The 19,590-nt window shown below is 42.1% G+C and overlaps 1 protein-coding gene and 1 long non-coding RNA gene across 4 annotated transcripts in view; one reads left to right on the plus strand and one right to left on the minus strand.

Annotated features, from left to right (window-relative positions):
- Positions 1 to 3,210: 3,210 nt before the first annotated feature.
- LOC111521845 lies at positions 3,211 to 13,292 on the minus strand. 2 transcript variants are annotated; one of them, XR_002725095.1, is made up of 3 exons: positions 10,714 to 13,284; positions 8,914 to 9,640; positions 3,211 to 7,458 (listed from the first exon to the last, which is right to left on the minus strand). It is a non-coding gene; the product is annotated as an uncharacterized LOC111521845 (long non-coding RNA). The 2 variants fall into 2 exon arrangements; XR_002725094.2 differs by having other exon boundaries at positions 3,211 to 9,640; positions 10,714 to 13,292.
- MORC2 (MORC family CW-type zinc finger 2) overlaps positions 13,283 to 19,590 on the plus strand; it is a 43,582-nt gene continuing 37,274 nt past the window's right edge. Inside the window, exon 1 of one of the 2 annotated variants that reach the window (XM_023185482.2) lies at positions 13,283 to 14,662. In XM_023185482.2, the coding sequence (XP_023041250.1) occupies positions 14,595 to 14,662 (68 nt within the window). In that variant the 5' untranslated portion in view covers positions 13,283 to 14,594. The remainder of the gene's footprint in view (positions 14,663 to 19,590) is intronic. The other variant, XM_023185483.1, reaches the window with a different exon arrangement.

Genomic DNA, 19,590 nt, shown 5'->3' on the forward strand with positions numbered 1-19,590 from the left:
GGGGGGGGGGGGGGCGGTACTCTAGCTGTTCTGTAGAGAAAACTGTATGTAGTGGGACAATAATAGAGGCAGTGAGACCACTAGAAAGGCATTATAGCCGGGCGCGGTGGCTCAAGCCTGTAATCCCAGCACTTTGGGAGGCCGAGACGGGCGGATCACGAGGTCAGGAGATCGAGACCACCCTGGCTAACACGGTGAAACCCCGTCTCTACTAAAAATACAAAAACTAGCCAGGCGAGGTGGCGGGTGCCTGTAGTCCCAGCTACTCAGGAGGCTGAGGCAGGAGAATGGCGTAAACCCGGGAGGCAGAGCTTGCAGTGAGCTGAGATCCGGCCACTGCACTCCAGTCCGGGTGACAGAGCGAGACTCCACCTCAAAAAAAAAAAAAAAAAAAGAAAGGCATTATAATACTTATAGCAACAGATATATGTTCCCTTGGACAAAGTGATAGAAGTGGAGATAGTTTTAAGGTATATATTTACATGCTAACACCAAGATAATTTAATGACTAACAGGGACTCTGGGAGAGAGGGAAGCTTTGAGAATAACTCTCGTGTTCTGGTTTGAGAAACAGAGTAGAGGGTGGTGCCATTTACCATGAAAGGGAACACTGGAGGAAGAGCAGATTGTAAGGAAAAAACGAAGAGGTCAGCGTTATTACATTGGGTGAGAGTATCTTTGTGTTAATCAAGCAGGGGACATCTAGATACAGGTGGGTATTCAGATCTGGAGCTCAAGACACGTATCAAGGCCAAAGGTAGGAATCTGGAAGTTATCAACATACAGTTAGAAACCAAGGCCATGGGAACGGATGAGATTTTTCAGTCTACAGGGCAAGGAGACTTAAAGTCAGGAATCTGGGCAGGTGAAGGCCTCTCATATTGCTTTCAGAAACTCATATACCTCTTACACGTTATCCTCTGGGCTCACATGGCATGGGAAAGGGGTAGTTTCCCAAAGGAAAAGTGAAGTGCTATTCTCAGAGGGGAAAAAGATAACATTGGGTAGGCAAACGTACACTATGTGGACATGCATTCTTCAACATGAACAATCTTAATACCTTCACTCAACATAATCCCCTCTAAAGGGAGATCTCCCTCTTAAAGGGAGATAACCTAAAATAATTTTTAGTTATAAGCCTAAGATTTCCGGGTGATGCTCATTCTTCTCTAGTTCTTAACCCCATCTTGATAATCTGCAATTTATGGATTTCCTGATGTATTTAAGCATCACCAACACACTCATACACATCAGTGAGGGGACACTGCCATTAGAATGGCTTAGCTCCAATGGAGAAGAAATCTGACTGGATTAACTTGCATCATGCTCAAACTTCAGCCAGGAAATGTTAGGGCAGAATAATGTAATGAATAAAGAGGAGAGGGGGAAATAAAATAAGGCAAACTAAGAGATACAGGGTAGACTACAGATCTTACTTCTCCAACAGGTTATGAGTCTATAGCTGCTATTTATTTCCTCCTCTTTTGACTATACTTTTTTGTTTCATTCAGTCAGGGATTTTTGACTAATAGGGTTACCCAAACCTTCATTCCTGAGATATTTGGAGGATTGGGATTCTCAAAATCTTCCCAATCTTCCCAGATATCAGCACTCTATACATAATTTAGTCTCTTTTCTGATTAATACCTTAACTCTCACAAAAGAGACCTTAGTAATGCTACAAATTCAACCAGCATTGTAATTTTGCAATTTAAATAATTAATTTCCACGTACTAGTTTGGATTTAAGCACAGAGATTCACTTATCCTGGACACAAAAAGACCCTGTATTTTATTCTATGCCCACAGGTCAGTTTCTGGGTTTGAGCTGATGCCCTTCACTTTAAAATAGCTAATGAAGCCAGGCGCGGTAGCTCACGCCTGTAATCCCAGCACTTTGGGAGGCCAAGGCGGGCAGATCACCTGAGGTCAGGAGTTCGAGACCAGTCTGGCCAATATCTCTCCTAAAAATACAAAAATCAGTCAAGCATGATTGCATGTGTCTGTAATCTCAGCTACTCGGGAGGCTGAGGCAGGAGAACCGCTTGAACCCAGGAGGCAGATACTGCAGTGACCTGAGATGGTGTCATTGCATTCCAGCCTGGGCATCGCAGCGAGACACTGTCTCAAAAAAATATATATATATAAATACAATTTAAAAAAATAGCTAATGCAATCAAAGTAACCATTCTAACTCAGTGGTCCTGGCCTGCTTTATCCACTTTATTATTTTTTTGAGACAGAATCTTGCTGTCACCTAGGCTGGAGTGCAGTGGCACAATCTCAGCTCACTGCAAACTCCGCCTCCCAGGTTCAAGAGATTCTCCTGCCTCAGCCTCCAGAGTAGCTGGGATTACAGGCACCCATCACCATGCCTGGCTATTTTTGTTTTGTTTTGTTTTGAGATGGAGTCTCGCTCGGTGGTGCTCACCTCTCTTAAGAATCAAAGTCCTGGTGGGATAGAATGAGCTTGCATTGCTCAAACCTCAGCCACAGGGCATGAGGCTGGAGTACTATCATCTGTAATTCCAGTGACACCACATGAAATACGAAGGAGCAGCTTTCTAAAGGGTAAGTGGGGACGTACCATTAAAGGAAAGGGGAAGTGATTTTTGGCAAGCCAAAGCAACGGATGTCCACTATACCTATTATTTACATGATGGGGAGAAGAATCTACAATAAAGGAGTAGTCAGCAAGTTGAAAAGAAAATGAAAATTATTATAGCACTTAAGGGAAGAGTGTTTCAAGAAGCTAGTGGGAGTTATCTGTGCTGCTGAAAGTTCAGATAAGATGCATGTGTAATGGATTTACCAATGAAAAGGTCACTATTGACCTTAATTGCAGTGACATCGGAATAATTCAAGGATTTTTTAAAAAATGACTTCCCCCCTGCTCTCTGCCTAATGTGGATACTGCAATAGAGTCTTGGATTAACATCAGTCAAGAACTAGAATAATCTTTGATCAACCTCAAAATCCTAAAATTCTGATAATCCAAATAAACTCACTTGAAGGAGACATGCTTAAAAAATTAAGGAATAATTACTGAGCTCTGAGTTTTTCAAACAAGTAAAGGTATAGCAATCTGTCAACTTGAGTAATGAATGATTTATATTTAATATTTACGAACATAAAAGTTGGTATTTTTAATCATTTAATAAAACAGGCTCAGTGTTGAATAACTTGCCAAGGTCAAACAGTAAGCACTATATTTAATTTAAAAAATTCTTTATTTAAAATAAAGTTTAAAAGTAATGTGGGTAGTGTAAAATATTGATACAGAAATGTATAAAGTTGAAAGTGTCATGTAATCTACACTGTTCAAAGAAAGCTGTGAATAGACTTTTTTATGCATTTATAAACATGAGCACACACATTTTAAAATGATTTCACACTGTACACTTTTCTATCAGTAGCTTGTTTCACCTAATGTATCATGGCCATTTTTCCATACACAATGAATGTACTTTATTCATTTTAATAGATACAAGATTTTCCTATATGGCTGAACCATACCTTAACCTATCCTTTAACGACAGACATTTAGGTTTTCTATTACTTTCTACTATGTCATTTTTATGCTTCTGTGGTATCTTAAATATTCTCTCAGTTCCTGTTTCATTTTGTCTTCCACTTTGGAAAGTAATTTCAGTGACCATGACCTCTAGTTTAATAAATACTTGGATCTGTCAAGTTTCAAAGTTGGTAGATGTTATCAGTCTGGATTCAATTTCAAGTAATAGAAACCCAACTCAAAAGTAACTTAAGCAAAAAAGGGTATTTATTGGTTCACATAACTGAAAAGTCCAGGGGATATACTAGCTTCAGGCACAGTTGGATCCAGGGGCACAAACGTTGTCATCAGGATTCAAGTCTCTCCATATTTTGGCTCTACTTTCCCCTGCACTGGCTTTATTCTCTACATGGCAGGCCCTGTTGGTTTGAGGTTTTCATCCTACAAAGCTAAAGCACCTCAGTAAAGAGAGCTTCTCCTCCACAGTTCAGATGGATTTGCTGATTGATGAGGTCTGAATTACACGTCCACCCACAAAGCTCAAGGTTGGGTCAGACTGTCCAAACCACAGACTGAAAATAGGAAGAGGTGGATTTAAGAAACATCAGGGAGTTGTTACAATGAGATGGAATGGATGCTGGGCAATTAAAAACTACTAATGTCCAGGATAAGAACAGATATGAAAATGTCCAGGATAAGAACACATATGAAAAAGCTTAATCTCTGCTTAAGAAGTTGAATGGTAACAGCTGGCATGGTTTCTTCCTTGGTTATAAAAGTATTCTAAAAAAAACACCATGAGAGATAAGTTTGTCCTGTCCTCAATAAGTCTGTAATCCATTTGAATGGGATAATAATCAAGTCCAATAGCATACTTCGGAAGAAACCACAGTTTTAATACAAGCAAACTCAGTGGTCATGAGTCTGAGAGTCCAACTGTCCTGCTGATGTGAAGCAAGACAACTAGCCTCCTACATCAAATAATTCTGTGAGGCAATTTGAGTCGGTGGTAAATTTTAAGTACAGTGGAAACTGTTCTTCTTTTGCCAGGCTGGTACAGTTCTGTGTGCACTGGTGAATCGGACTCATTTCTGTACTACTGGAGAGAAATGGACACAGCTTTCGATCTGCTGTATTCCTTCCAGACCTGATAGATGAGGTTCCAGGTGCTGAAAATGATCAAATACATACAGGAATAGAGGCTAACTCTGCACTTAAAAATATCTTTAAAAAAGCTGCTGGTCAAGTAGTATACAACATGGTCCTTCCTGTCGTGAACACTGAGTGCTAGCAGGTGAGGTGTGGGTTGTTTCTATTAAAAATCTTTGTTGTATTGGGCACAAGATAGACTAAAATTGGCTGTAGTCTTCTCAAGGTCAGTGAGTCTAACTGCAGCAACATGTGAAAAAGGCAGGCAAGAGCTGAGTCAAGAAAACAGACAAGCAGGGCAGCTTCAGAAGGGCCAGCCATACCAATAGCCAGAATATGATCTGGAAGAACAGGCAGATCAATAAGGAAGCTCTGTAAATTAGTTTTTACCCTGGGGACTCAGGAGTTAATCCATAGGGCTTATTCTGGATACAGTTTTCTGATCTTATAGAGCCAGTCAGGTACATCAGCTTTCAGTTTGTTGCTCATCTGCCAAAGAACTTTCAGCTCAGGAGAAGGCCTTATCCTCAATCAGACTTGAGGTTCTGTTTAGGAGTCTATGCTACATCTGGGAATGACAGGGTCAGCAGAGCCAGGTTTGTCAAAGTTGGCCCTACTTTCTTTGGTAATCAAGTCGTCACCTTTTTTAACTCAGCCGATCTCTGAGAATCATCTTACAAGCAAGTCAAGGCCTCAGATTGGTTGAATGGTGCTGTTCAAAGATTTAGATGAGATCTGAAGCATGGAGACATGGAGATAGTAGGCAAACTCCTAGGTTTAAGTGTTAGGTTTTTTGCTTTTCTAATCACCAATTCTTACATACAATGTATATTTTAGACTCTTGAGCAGATGATCATCTTCATCTTAAGTCATCCATTTTGAATGAGTTGGCAGGACTGAGGGATTGGCAGTATAGATCAATGTCTTTTTCTGTAAAATATAGGAAAAATCAGAGAGGAAAAAAGCTGACAATTTGAAGGTAGTAGAAAATGGAAGATAATTTCTTCTTAACAAATAATAGTTGTATATATAAGCAGGCTAGTCATCCAGATTTTATTTTTATTTGTTGAGGGTGAGCAGTCTACAGCAACCAGACTTAGGCCTTGTTTGACAAGATATAGAGTGGAGTCATGTAATCACAATTGGCTTAGAGAGAGAGGATATAAACTATCCCCAATGTTTAACCAGTGCATTCATTCGAGTAGCTCAGGATAGCTGGCCTTTAAATTGAGAAGTAAAGGATGAGTTTTCTCATGACACATTATCAAAATCTCCTTGTTCAACATGATCCGGTCTGAGAGTCCATAAACTGAATCCTTCCTGCTGAAACAGTTAAGTTGTCTTAATGTCTGTTACAATGCCTGCCTTAAATATATATCATGGCAAGGAATGAAGTCAGCTGCTCTGAGTCAGTGTAAAATGATAGTATTAAGACTGTTGTGGTTCCACTAAAATATCCACAAGGAAAAAGCTCTTAAGTCTACTGATAAAATCCTTAGCTGCAGTCTTCATAGATTTTGTTTTTCAAATCAGTCTGTTTCCAGCAAAAGGGTAGGCAATAAGCTATCTGAAATGCCCAGCAAGTAAGCTATCATGGCCTGCTCAAAGGGCCAGCCTCCAACTATCCCTACCACCTACAGTTGGTGGTATCAGACATCAAAAGATTCATCTTAAAAGAACATCTCTCGGCACAAGGCAGAGCAATTAAAAAAAAAATCTATTATTGGCCAGAAGAAACTTTTCCAAATGGTTTCATTTTAAATCACATGAGAAGGGGTGTTCAAAGATTGTCTCTTGAAGATCAACTGTTAAAGTGAGCTGAGTAGTCATAATTATTCTGGAGAATAGGCAGATATGCCAGTGATGAAGAAAAAATAATTGCTTTTTTTGTTGTTGTTATTAGCTCATTTATCTTGGAAACAGTAGTTAAAATGAATAAAAACCAAGGGGCAGTATAACTGCTACTGGTTGAGTCATACAGTGATGTGTAGTTTGGAAAAGAAGATGATACATATTGAGCCCCTTTAGGAAATGTTGCCAGTATTTGAATTCGGCTTTCATAGTTATCTCTTGTACACGAAGTAGAGTACCATGGCTGATAACAAGAGGTCAAATGTACAAGTTGCTCTAATATGCCCTCACTGAGGCACCAGCTTCAAAACCCCCTTGCTGGCAATTCAGACATCCATGGAGGGTCAAGACTTCAAAGTCATGTACTTCAAGTACCAGTAGAGCATCTGGTGTTTGTGAAAGAAGTTGCTTAAGGGAGTCTGTCAGTGTAGGGTGCATAGAATTGTTCTCTGGCTATATCCCATTCTAGGAATCACTGGATATCCATCTGGAGTGGAGGGCTGTTAATCTAGGTTCACTTGACACCACTTTCAGCCCATGATCATTCCTGGGGTCAAAGACATGCCTGTCTTCTTGTACTTTTCTAAATTCACACACAGTATTTCTAAGAATGTTCAGCATCAACTGAACATGAACTGTGCTGAGTGGAGGTACAGAAAATATTGGAATGCCATTCAGGTCAAACATATTGCTGTCTGGGGCAGTGGTTTTCAAACTGTGTTCTGGAGAGTTCAAGGTGTTGTAAGGAAGTCCCCTTAGGTGTCACCACGGTGGTAAAGGAAGATAGACAGTTGTAGCAGGCTTCAGGCCCCTACTCTTGCTTCACTGCTTCATCCAGAGCAGCTTCACTTTTACTCTGAGCTTCTGCAGTTTTCACTCAAAGGGCTTCATGGCCACAAAGCCTTTGGAAAACCAATGATCTAAGAATAAGTCGGTCACAAAATGCTGAAATACAAAAAATAGGTCACAGAAAGCAGAAACTGTAAGCAAAGCCTGTGGTAAACCAAGGTGTTTTCCTATTCTTTCCCTAATATGGACCACATTACAGGTTGGAGTTAGAGCTTATTGGCTATAAATTTTGATTGCCTGCAACTGGGCTTGTAACTATCAGAGAACAAGGCTAATGATTTTCAGTTGCAACAGCACTGGGGTTTTTGCCCGAGGTTGCAAAATGCATCCAATTCTTTGTAAGTATTACTCCAAGAAGTCCATGGCTGGATGACTTCTTAGACATTGATAAATCTGAAGAAAATATCTCCTTAACCCTTTTCTCCCCTTCCCAACCTCCTTAACCCACCTGAGATGCAATGCCCTTGAACTAAAGTTGTGGTACAATTCTAGGGACACAGAAGTATATTGCTAAATGTCACGGAATTTATCCAATTTGGGGTGAATTAACTTTCCTCCATTCCTTTCCTATGTCTCCCCACACATCTTCTAGACATTCTTTTGACAGGAAATAAAGGTAATTGTCAAGATGCAACTCTCAGATGACAGAGACATACTAATTCAAGCAGTTAATAACAAGGTATGAGAAAGGGGGATTTTGAAGATGCTGTTTATTCTGGGGTGTCCAGGGCAATCTGTTGGCAATCAGGAAGCACTGGCTATACTGCTCTAAAGCAGTTTCTGCATTCCATTAGATGGAATGATGCAAAAAATACCCTTTTGTGTTTGATTAAACTTAGGACACAATGGGTTAAACAGCAAAATGGAACTCTGCTACAAGTCTTTTATTAGACTTCTGAATTTAAGCACGGAAGCAGTAGTAATTTGCTGCGAGTCTCCTAAGATCCTTTAATACACTATACCTCAATGTAGACTGGGGGCAGGGACATGTCTTACATACTTTACTATCTTACTAGGTAACACCTTTCTCTATGTCGTATTTATACACACACACACACAAACAATACTACCTTTAAAAAAACCAGGTGGTTCATTTTGTATAAATACTAGTTTGCAGCGATAGGACCATAGATAAGCTTTTAGGGCCCAGGAGTATTAATGTCTTAAATGCCCTTAAACTGTGGGATATTGCCATGGGATTCTGGTCTTAGATGTAGCTATCATGTGATCACACTTAAGACATCCTATGTGACTACAGGCACCAGATCAGGAAGCTGGAAAATTTCCTGAGGTTCCCAATACCCAGTCATTTTAACACTGTGGGTAATTCCAAGGAGAATACTGGACTGGGAGTCAGAAAACCTGGCCTGTACCACTTTCACAGCTGTGTCACTTTGGATAACTGCTTAAGTTTTAAAATTTACATTCCCTCATTTGCAAAAAGGGATTATAATTCACTCTTATTTTGACAATTGAGATAAATGTATGTACAAGTGCTTTGAAACCGTAAAGTGCATTATAAACAGAAGGGATTTACCATAGAGGTTCTACCTTGATGTATCAAGAGAAGCCTTTTCTGGAATCTGATGCAGCCTTGTGAGATGCTTAGGTAAGGGGACTCCTTGGTAGAATTTCTTATATTTGTGTAAAAAGTTCTGGTTCCTGAGTAATTCCAAAGAAGATGCTATGAGGAGTTCACTGTGCCTTTGATTTGATCCCAATGGGTCAGAATATGTTTTCTCATTCAGTAGGCTACTACAGGATTTGAAGTAGAAAAAACAGGGTCCAGTGACCTTCATGGGATCCTAGATGTTCATGAATTTCAATCATTTGAGATTGTGGGGGTCCAATGCTGCTCTCAAAAAGATGTTCCCTTTCTTCAGAGAGCATTAATAACTAAAAAATCCCCTGGTCCAAATTTATTATGTGTCTCTGAAGGCTTTAACTGAAGAAATGAAATGCACACTCATGGAACAAACTAGGCCTTTGTTGTGATAAAACAGCTTTAGCTATTTGGCTTGAGGACTCTGACTTCACTATAAAGGACTGTGCTGAATCTGGGTAGAACAGGACAGGAGTGGAGGTAAAGGCCACATCATGATGGCTGAATGCCTCCTGGGTCACAGTGGTCCACTGGAATGGGTGTCTTCTTCAGTAGTAAGGTGGTAGGAATCATCTCGGGCAAAAATCCAGGTACCAGGTCTGTAGGCTGATGGAATAGCACAGGGAAGGTAGTCAGAAGGTCCAGGTGAACACTCAGCAATCAGGAGGCACAGGACTAGAAGGGGCAGGGACAAAACAGGTAAGATAACAAATGCATGGAATTACAAACACAGGACTCTAAGTGGGTCTGCTGTCAGCACATCAGTAGCCTGATGGCTGTTAATTCTTGATGAGCCTGGCTTAGGCGAAGACAAATGATAAATGAAAACAAACAACAACAATCCAAAAAAGAACACACAAAAGCCTGATTAACACTCTCAACTTGTGGGAACTGTCTCAGCGAAGCAGCAAACAGAAACTAAGCCTCATACTTTGGGAAAGTAATTTGATCGGATTCAGGGTGCTGGGCATTTTTTGGTGGGGAGAGGAAGTGGCTCCACAAGTGGCATAAAAAGAAGTGAGATTTTAAGTTTATATACCAACAATAAAACAAAGGAGATAATTGCCCCTCTTCCTCTTTCAATGCCTTCCTCAAATTGTCTTATGACCATCTCCTTTTAAAAAGCTGTCCTTTCACCTTAACAAGATTCCATCTCAAGTAGGAGAAAATAAGGTCTTGGTCCTTCTGTATGTAACACCCCATTCAATATATTGGTTTCTCGTTATGTCTGAGGGCTCCCTGGATCAAAATTTAGAATCAAAAAACATTAAAACATAGAGAAACATGACCCATATCTAGCAACTTTTCTTCTCATTAAGAGTAATTTTAGTTATCACATAGCAATTAAGAAAACACTGAGTGGTTATTCTGATAGCCTGCTCTCTAAACTCCTCCTTCCTAATAAATGTTTCATGATATGTTGTGCAGTATGTGGGAAAGATGCACTAAACAAGGACTCTGCTTTCAAGGAGTCTGCTATCTGCAAAGACAGAAAATGCAGGCAAGTAACTATTTTACAGGATTTTGTATACAGATAGAAGATACATAACAAAATGTCATAAAACTTAAAAGTTCTATTCTGGCTAGTTAGGAGACTCATGGAAAAGAGACCATAAGAGTTGCATACTGAGAAAATGGCAGTTTTGACAGATGAAAAACGAGAGAGGAGTATTTCCAAAGTAGAAAGAGAGTATGAACAAAAGTGCAGAGATGGTAAAGAAAAAGGCATTTTGGAAAATGGCAAGTACCATAATTCACTTTGGATGGAGTGTCCTCAGTTTGCACTGAGGGTCTGGACAGAAACTCAGGTCTTCTAATTCCCAGTAACAGTGCTGGTGGTAGTGCTTGCTCAGTCGTTGTCTCTTTTCTCACAGCAAGGTCAACAGTCCCAAAATTCAAAAATAAAACAAATATCTACCTCCAGTGTTCCTGCCACATCCTGATAAGCTCTTTCGGGTTCCAAGTCCAGTTCTTGAAAATCTGGAAATCTGGAGTCCATGGCTGTGGCTACACTGAAAGTTATCTGCTCCAACTATTGTAGAACACTGTAGTGAAATCTTTTCAACCTCCAATCCTGGACATCTCATGTTTTGCCACAGAATTTCAAGCTTTGAGTTCCAGTTGCTTTTTTTTCCTCCTTTCTGCTGAGGAAAGCATCTTGTCACCACAGTCTTAAGAGTCTTTTGAGGTACATCCAGATTTAATTACAAAAGAGCAAAAAGACCAACACTTTTTTCCTCCAAAACAGTCATTTCTCTGGAAGTGAGATTATTTGTCTCTGCCCTTTAGGAAAAGGGAATAGTCAACTGGTTTTTTCAGACATTTGAATGAAATAGCATAACTGGCTAACATCTAATCAGCCAAAATACACTTAAACGTGTTTGTGTTCACTTGCTTAGGGCTGTACCACTTGGTGAGCACCACTCCACAAAACGAAAATGTTTGAAATCCAATTGTTCAAACATTTTTATAGTGTTTGTTGGATAATGGCCTGAAATTTGATAAAAGCAGCTGACAATTAACAAAGAAGCAAAAACTAGCATCTTGGACATCTTAGTATTACATTTGCAAGCAATTAGAACACAAGGAGGGCCAAGGTTAAAAAGCTTTGAATCCCTTCCAAATCTACTGATTTTGAGGTTCCGCAGTAGTTCTAACAAAACTTTTCAGAGAATATTAACCTTCGATTAAGAAAGAAAAAAACCCCAAACATCTTCAGGAATTCCATGCCAGGTACAGTCTCTTCCAGTGAGCCCACTTGCTAAAAGTCCACGTGCACCATTAATTAGCTGGGCTTGGCAGCACCATGTGAAAAGAAGCCTATTCACCACAAACCACACAGACTAGACACGTAAAGTAGGATCAAGTAATGGATGACAACCATGGTCGTGGAATATGGTCAATGAGAGTCAGAAAGGTAGTCAGGCACCGGTACAAGCAGCAGAAAAAAGTTGCCGGGCCAAAGATTAAATAGGCTTATTTAAATAGGATGCTACAGAACACATCCACTCCTAATTGCAGCTGCTTTACACTGGGTGCCATTGTACCATATGCATCAGCCACCCTTCAGGCACCCCATGGTGAAAGAAAAGGATTCAGAATAGAAGCCAAGCAGGGGACTGTTGTTACCCCGAATATCCATTATGCATAGAAACAGCTCACATATCCCAGGGACTCAAACAGGGGCTTCAAATTGGTTGTGAAGGGTCCCAAATGACATCTATGCCTCAGTTTCCTCTCTGTAGCATGAAGAAATTGTGATTCTTAACTCTTCTGGGTCACAGCCCCCTTCGAAAACTTGCTAGCGATGGATCATCATTCCCCTATAACGCACATTCCCACAAATTCCCATCATTCCCCCAAACCACACATTCCCACAATTTCAGGGAGTTTGCGGATCCCCAACTCCAATCCAAGGTTCCCAGGTTCAAAACCCAAGGATTGGGGAACTGCTAAGTTTTCTTACAACTCAAAAAAAAAAAATTACAAACAATAACCATCCTTTACGTACACCCACGCTTTAGAGTTTACAAAGCGCTTTCAACCCCACACACATTGATAGGCAGAGGAGGAAACTGAGGCGCAGAAAAATTACAGAGTGACTCGCCTAAGGTCACTCCGCCAGCTGGTGGCTAGGCCCGGAAGCAAACCCAGCTCTTCCGACTCCGGAGCTCGTCTCCCCACCCCGGGGCTGCCGCCAGAGCTCCCGCCCCTCACTAAGGCGGCATAAGGAGGAAAAGGCAAAGTAGAAATCCCACAACCAACCATCCTCCAGCCCCCTCCTGCCCCCCCAACTGGGTCCTTGCAGGCCCCGAAGGGTGGCGCCAGGCCTCCAAGCCGGCCCCGGCCACCCCCGCCTCCCCGGCCGCTCCAAATCCCGCGGCCGCTGCCGCCGCCGCCTCCCCCGGAGCGGGGCGGAGCAGCTGCCCGCCGCCGCCGACCACCCGGACGACTCCTCGTCGAATCGCAAACGCATAGGCCGCCGCCCGAGTTCTGCGTACGAGAAGAAAGACGCGGCGCGAGCGCCAACGGCCACCGGGCGCGCGCCGCGGCGGCCGGGCCTGCGCCCCAAGAGCTGGATGCCAGAGCAGGAGAAAGAGCCGCCAACCGATCGCTCGATCGACCGCACGCCCGTTCCTTCGCCCTACCAGACCCGGGAGGGGGGGAGGGCGCGCCAGGGCTTCTTCGAGTTAGGGGCCTGACTCCCCGGCGACGAGACAAGATGGCTCCTCCGGTCCGCACCGCAGCTACCGTCCCGGCTGCGTCGCTCGGCCCGCCCCCGGTACTGTTTCTTTAAATGGCGGAGAGGGTCAGGAAAGCAGGAAGAGAGGCACACGCTGTCACGTGACAGGGGCGGGACCGGCCAACCAAGATCCGGTCACATGGGGACACGCAGTCCGCCAGTCAGGAGGCTGTACATCAAGGCGGGGGCGGGAGGAGCTGCAGCTTTGTGATTGGCTGAATGCTCCGCTGAGGCCTCGGGGGCTTGGGGCGTCGGGGAGTGTGCGAGGTGGCCGGGGCTGTGTGCACTAGCGGAGACAAAGCGGTGTGTGTGGTGTCTGTGACTGCGGCGGCAGAACAGCTCTAAACGCCGAATTTCGTGTTGCTGAGTCCTGTCACCATCTCATCTAGCGCGGCGCGCGGGCGGCGGCGGAGGCGGCGGCGGCGGCGGCGGAGGCGGCAGCAGCAGCACATGGTTCCAAGAGCGCGCTGCGGCTGTTGGGTTCCAATTCCGCGGGGAGGGACAAAGGCAGTTGTGAGATCTGGGTAGTGCCCGGTCAGGTGGTGCGCTCGCCACTGCCCTGGATCCGGTCCTTGAAAGCCGAGTGTAGTTCCTCTTCGTGAGGAGGCTGCCACGGGACCGAGGCCCGGGAAGGGCCTGGGAGGCTGAGGCTGTTGTCTGAGGGACGTGGGGGCAGGGCGCGGCCTGCCTGAGGTGCTGTGGGCGGGTCATTTGTGAGGTGTTTTTGTGGGCCAAGTGTGAGGTAATCTGACCCCCACCCTGAACTGGGTTTGGTCAGGCTTTGAAAAAAGAAGTCGTCGGTGCCTAGGAACTTTTTCAGTTGGGAGGTGGTGAAGCTGCAACTTGCGCCATATAACACTCCATCGAGATCTTTCTTGGTCGCCGGTCTTGGGCCTGTTTAAGAATCCTGGCATCACGTGTGGCGAAGACATGGCTGGTCAGTTTTCTGACAGAAGTGGGTAAATTTCCGGATTGGTAAATTTCCTGACAGGAAATTTCAGGGAACCAAAAAAGGCGCGAAGATCATGAAGATGGAGCAGTCATAAACCGCCCACTCAAGGACCATCTCCTTCAGGACCATCCACACGAGACTCAGATTGTCTGAATTGAGCTATCGGAACTTAATGCTAAAAGCTCCTTAAAACTACAGATTTATGACATAGTTCCTTCCAAAATATTACATCGTAATCATTGAGAAGATTAAAAAAACACTTGAAGGAATTGTAGTTTTAAACATCTCTTTGCATATATTTTGGATAGTTACTAGGTTACTTTTAACTGTCATTAAGGAGCACAGACTTACTGAAGCTTTACTGGACGGAATCCTGGGAAACTGATTTCATTATAAGGTTATATTTCTCAGTTAGTGGAGACCTCATTGCAGTCATGGCTTTCACAAATTACAGCAGTCTGAATCGAGCTCAGCTAACCTTTGAATATCTGCACACAAATTCGTAAGTATCCTTTAGGTGCCACTGAGGTAACCAGTAACTCGTTCCTTGATATTATATGGAAATCGTTTCCCCAGAAAATTTTGCTTTTTTACTTTTTGAGATGTATCCCACTGGAGTGAAATGTATCACTGGATATCTTGAGCTCTGTATTGAAGAACTGAGATCAGTGAAATACTTGTTGCTAATCCAGAAGAATCTGATTTTTGTTTGTTGGATCAAAATTTTCTAAATGCAAACTTTAGTTATTTGAAGTCAATATGTTGAGTTGTTTCATTCAAGTGTTTATAGGAATCCAACAAGTACTACTATATTGGATCGCCAAGTGTTGGACTATTTTAGTATCAACCGTTTCCCCTCTGTAGTGATAACGTCCTAAACAGTTAGGTTTATAACAAGTGTTTACTTTCTAACAAGAAAACAGAAGACATTTAAATGACAACTTTCAAGAAGAAAATTTTTATTTTTTCAGCAGTTGGCTTTATCTTCCTGGCAAATTGCTCCCTACATCCAATATTATTTGTATATGCTAAGCAGAAAACGACAACTTGTTTATATCTCGATTTAGATAGTCTTTCCCCAAAACTTCCACAGAAACATACAGTGTTCATGGTTCTTGAGTTCATGAAGGAGTAATCTCGTCACTCCAACATGGTCTGGAATGTTTCAGGTTTAATCCATAATGGCCACTCTCTTGGAGGTTGTCCAGTAGAGTGAAAACTTCTTTAGTGTTTTAATACATTCACCTGTTACTTTTGCGATGAAGGTAAGTGTTCTACCATTCTAGTACCTGGAGAGGAGATGAGCCGCTACATGAATGGTCCAGTCTCTGAAGAACCCCCTTCAGAGTTGAGAGTATAGACTTCCGTTATGTAGTAATAGTACAATGGTTTTTAGCTTTTTATGGAAAAGACAACATGTTTGTGATACCATAATGTCTGTAATATTTCTGCTATTTTTCCTTTAAAGGGAATAAAATTTTGCCAAGTAGTGAAGCAAATTGTCAAATGGTGAGAGCCTGGTCTTATTTTGCTTAGGAAGTTTGTTATTTTTTTGAGAGACGGAGTCTTGCTCTGTTGCCCAGGCTAGAGTGCAGTGGTGCAGCTCACTGCAACCTTCACCTCCCAGGTTCAAACGATTCTCCTGCCTCAACTTCCCAAGGAGCTGGGACTACAGGCATGCAGCACCACACCCAGCTAATTTTTGTATTTTTTTAGTAGAGATGGGGTTTCACTATATGTTTGGCCAGGCTGGTCTCAAACTCCTGACTTCAGGTGATCCACCTACCTTGGCCTCCCAAAGTGCTGGGATTACAGGCGTGAGCAACCATGGCCGGCCTGTAGCAGTCACCTAGGCTGAATTCTCACACTTAAGTATGATGACCCTGAAACACACTTAGGTGAGGTTGCTGATTAGTGATTATTCAGCTAGCATAGCCTTGGGAAAAACTTTTAGTGTCCTTTTTAATATTTGAACTGCCATATTAAGAACAAGCAGTTGAAAGACACTTAAATGTTCCTGGATGACTGTGTTTGATAAATGGTTATCTCAGCTCTGAATTTTGGAATGATGGCAAGTCTGGAATTACAGATTTTATGATAATCTTGGAAGACCATGAACTGGACTTCAGAATTTGAGTTCTTGTTCCAGCTTCACCAAAGACTTTATGGGATAATAATAGTAAAAACAGTTAATTGCTTCATGCCAGTCACTATTTTAAACATTGTCCAAAGCAATCTTTACAGGAAGCCTTTGGGGTAAGGATTATTCCTATTTTGCATTTGAGGAAACTGAGTTTCAAAGAGATTAAATTACATGGTAATGGCTACATAGCTGCTAAGTGGCAGACTTAAACGGTGCCAAGATTTAAGTCAGTAAGATTTATCTGACCACAGTAGTTGGTGCTTTTAACCATTAGGCAGTGCCTACTTTAGTCAGTTTTATCTTCAGGAGCCTATTTGCTTGTCTGTAAAGCGAAGGGTTTACTTCACAGTTTGAAAGTCTTCAATTTTAGTTTATCTCAATGAACCTCTAAGGACTCTGGGATATTTCTGCCTTCTTTTTTTCCCCTTTGCTATTTTATAGTTTATTAATGATAGATACTTGGCAGTGCCAAGGAAAAGAAAGAAACCAGTTAAGTCATTTAAGTTGGGGAATTTTCTGGGACTTTGACTTACCCATGTTGAACTGGAACCATCTGCTTGCATGAACATTTGAGGGTTGGAGTATCATTTTGGAAGCTCTGGAATTTCTTACCTGGATCACAAATTCGACCTTAAAAGTTGTTCTACTTTTTGATGTATTAGTCCTACCAGAAGAAAGTATAAACCCTAAACCAACAAGTTAAGTTTTTTATTTCTAATTTCAGGAGATTTTTAAAACATTGTGGTGACCTGATTGGAAGTTCATTTATACAGAAAATAAATTTTAAAATTCTCACATGATGTGACTTGTAGCTCATAAAGATGAGAGATGAACCACCTCTGTGTAAAGTGGTTCAATAAGTCATTTTCTTTTTTTTTTTTTTTTTTTTTTTTCCTGTGAGACGGAGTCTGGCTCTGTCGCCGGGGCTGGAGTGCAGTGGCCGGATCTCAGCTCACTGCAAGCTCAGCCTCCCGGGTTTACGCCATTCTCCGGCCTCAGCCTCCCGAGTAGCTGGGACTACAGGCGCCCACCACCTCGCCCGGCTAGTTTTTTTTTGTATTTTTTAGTAGAGACGGGGTTTCACCGTGTTAGCCAGGATGGTCTCGATCTCCTGACCTTGTGATCCGCCCGTCTCGGCCTCCCAAAGTGCTGGGATTACAGGCTTGAGCCACCGCGCCCGGCCGTCAATAAGTCATTTTCAGAGAAGGGAAGATTTGTCTGTCTTCTCCTTTGTTCTGTTAAAATCTTAGGAACACGAGACCATTTCATGGTGTCTGACATCTACAGTATTGTGAATTAGGAAATAAATGGTCCTTTGCTTACTCATCATTTAATGTAGACTTACAAGCAGTGATCAGACGAGAAGGGTGAAAATCAGTGTAGTGCAGTGAAAAGACCATGTGCTTGCAAACCAGCCAAACCTGTACTTGACTGTTTCCTGGCTGTGTCTTTGGGCAGGTCAATGTCTTGAATCTCAGTTTCTTCATCTATAAAATGGGGCTAATCTGACAGTTTTTATGAGGATTATGTAAAATGATGTTTATAAAGTTCTTAGCTCATAACGGTGATACACAGTAAACATTGTGTGAATGGTGAGTGTTACTCTATATTAGTTTATATAAACCAGAAGTTGGTCAGTGTGGTGGCAACTTGTTTGGTGCTAGTCATTAGGCAGATCAGTTCTTAGTAAATTCTGGAGCATCTGTTGGAGACAACATCTCTCTTTTTTTTGTATCAGGTCTTTGATAACTTTTGATGGTTATTCTCTTGGTTACATCAGCCTTGTAAGGCTTAACACAGGCCTGGGAAATAAATTCTCATGATAACCTGAAAGTCTTGAGCTAATTTAATATCAGGTGTTGCTAGTATGAGATGATAAAAGTTAGGGTTTTTAAGTAAAAGGAGTTTTATGCTGTTACTTCTCTTTGGTGGTGGGTTTTGTGACTGTTACTTCAGATGTAGTGGGGGTAGTGATGTTCCCTTGGCATAAGATGCGTATATTAAGTCATTTTGTTTGCAGTACTGCTAAATGGTCTGATAGAGCAGGATGCTTAGATATAAGATGTCTGCTATTTATTTTTGTTGGCACATTTAGTCACTTAACATCTTGGGCATATATTTCTGTTTTTTTTTTTTTTTTTTTTTTTTTAATGGAGTCTGGCTCTGTCGCTCAGGCTGGAGTGCAGTGGCACCATCTCAGCTCACTGCAACCTCTGCCTCCCAGGTTCAAGTGATTGTCCTCCCTCAGCCTCCCAAGTAGCTGGGACTGCAGGCGTGTGCCACCAGGCCCAGCTAATTTTTTGTATTTTTAGTAGAGACGGGATTTCACTGTGTTAGCCAGGATAGTCTCGATCTCTTGACTTCATCATCTGCCTGCCTCGGCCTCCCAAAGTGCTGGGATTACAGCTGTGAGCCACCGCACCCGGCTCTATTTCTGAATTTTATGGGTATGTGAAGTGAACGTAGAGGAGCCTGGCAACTCAGAGGCTTAGCTTACTTATTACTTTAAGCCTGTTGAGTAGGCTTATACCTTAAATATATTAAAGCCGTTTAAATGTAAAATGGTTGCTCCAGAATTTCTTAGCTTTATTTTCTAGCAATTAAGGCAATTAACTATTGTCAGCACGTCTAGGAACTTAGCAGAAGCTATCACTGTGTGATGGGTCTATGGATGATCTATTGGTTTACATTCAGGATGAATATAAATAGGGAGACCATTTTCCTTACATAACAAGCTAATTTACACGTGAATTTGTCCCTGGAAATGCTAAGCTGCAAACTATACTGTGACACAAGTGATATAAAAGCTGTGATCAGCCAGGCGCAGTGGCTCATGCCTATAATCCCAGCACTTTGGAAGGCTGAGGCAGGCGAATCACTTGAGGCCAGGAGTTCTAGACTAGCCTGGCCAACGTGGTGAAACCCCATTGCTATTAAAGATACAGAAAATTAGCTGGGCATGGTAGCTTTTGCCTGTAATCCCAGCTACTTGGGAGTCTGAGGCAGGAGAATCGCTTGAACCAGGAGGCAGAGGTTGTGGCGAATTGAGATCATGCTACAGAACGAGACTCCATCTCTCAAAAACAAAAAAAAAGCCATAATCAGTTGAAAGTGAACACATTTTCAAAAAATCTTTGTCTTTTTCCAGTTGACTTTTATTGGATCACATGCAAAGGATGTTTAGATCTGTGAAGAAAAGAATTTTGATATTCTATCCCAAATGCTAGCTAGCAATGCGTGTACTCTTGGAATGTTATTTGGGAAAAAATAATTTATGCAATTGGTAT

The sequence above is a fragment of the Piliocolobus tephrosceles genome, chromosome 19 (assembly GCF_002776525.5).
Source record: "Piliocolobus tephrosceles isolate RC106 chromosome 19, ASM277652v3, whole genome shotgun sequence".
Taxonomy (NCBI): domain Eukaryota; kingdom Metazoa; phylum Chordata; class Mammalia; order Primates; family Cercopithecidae; genus Piliocolobus; species Piliocolobus tephrosceles.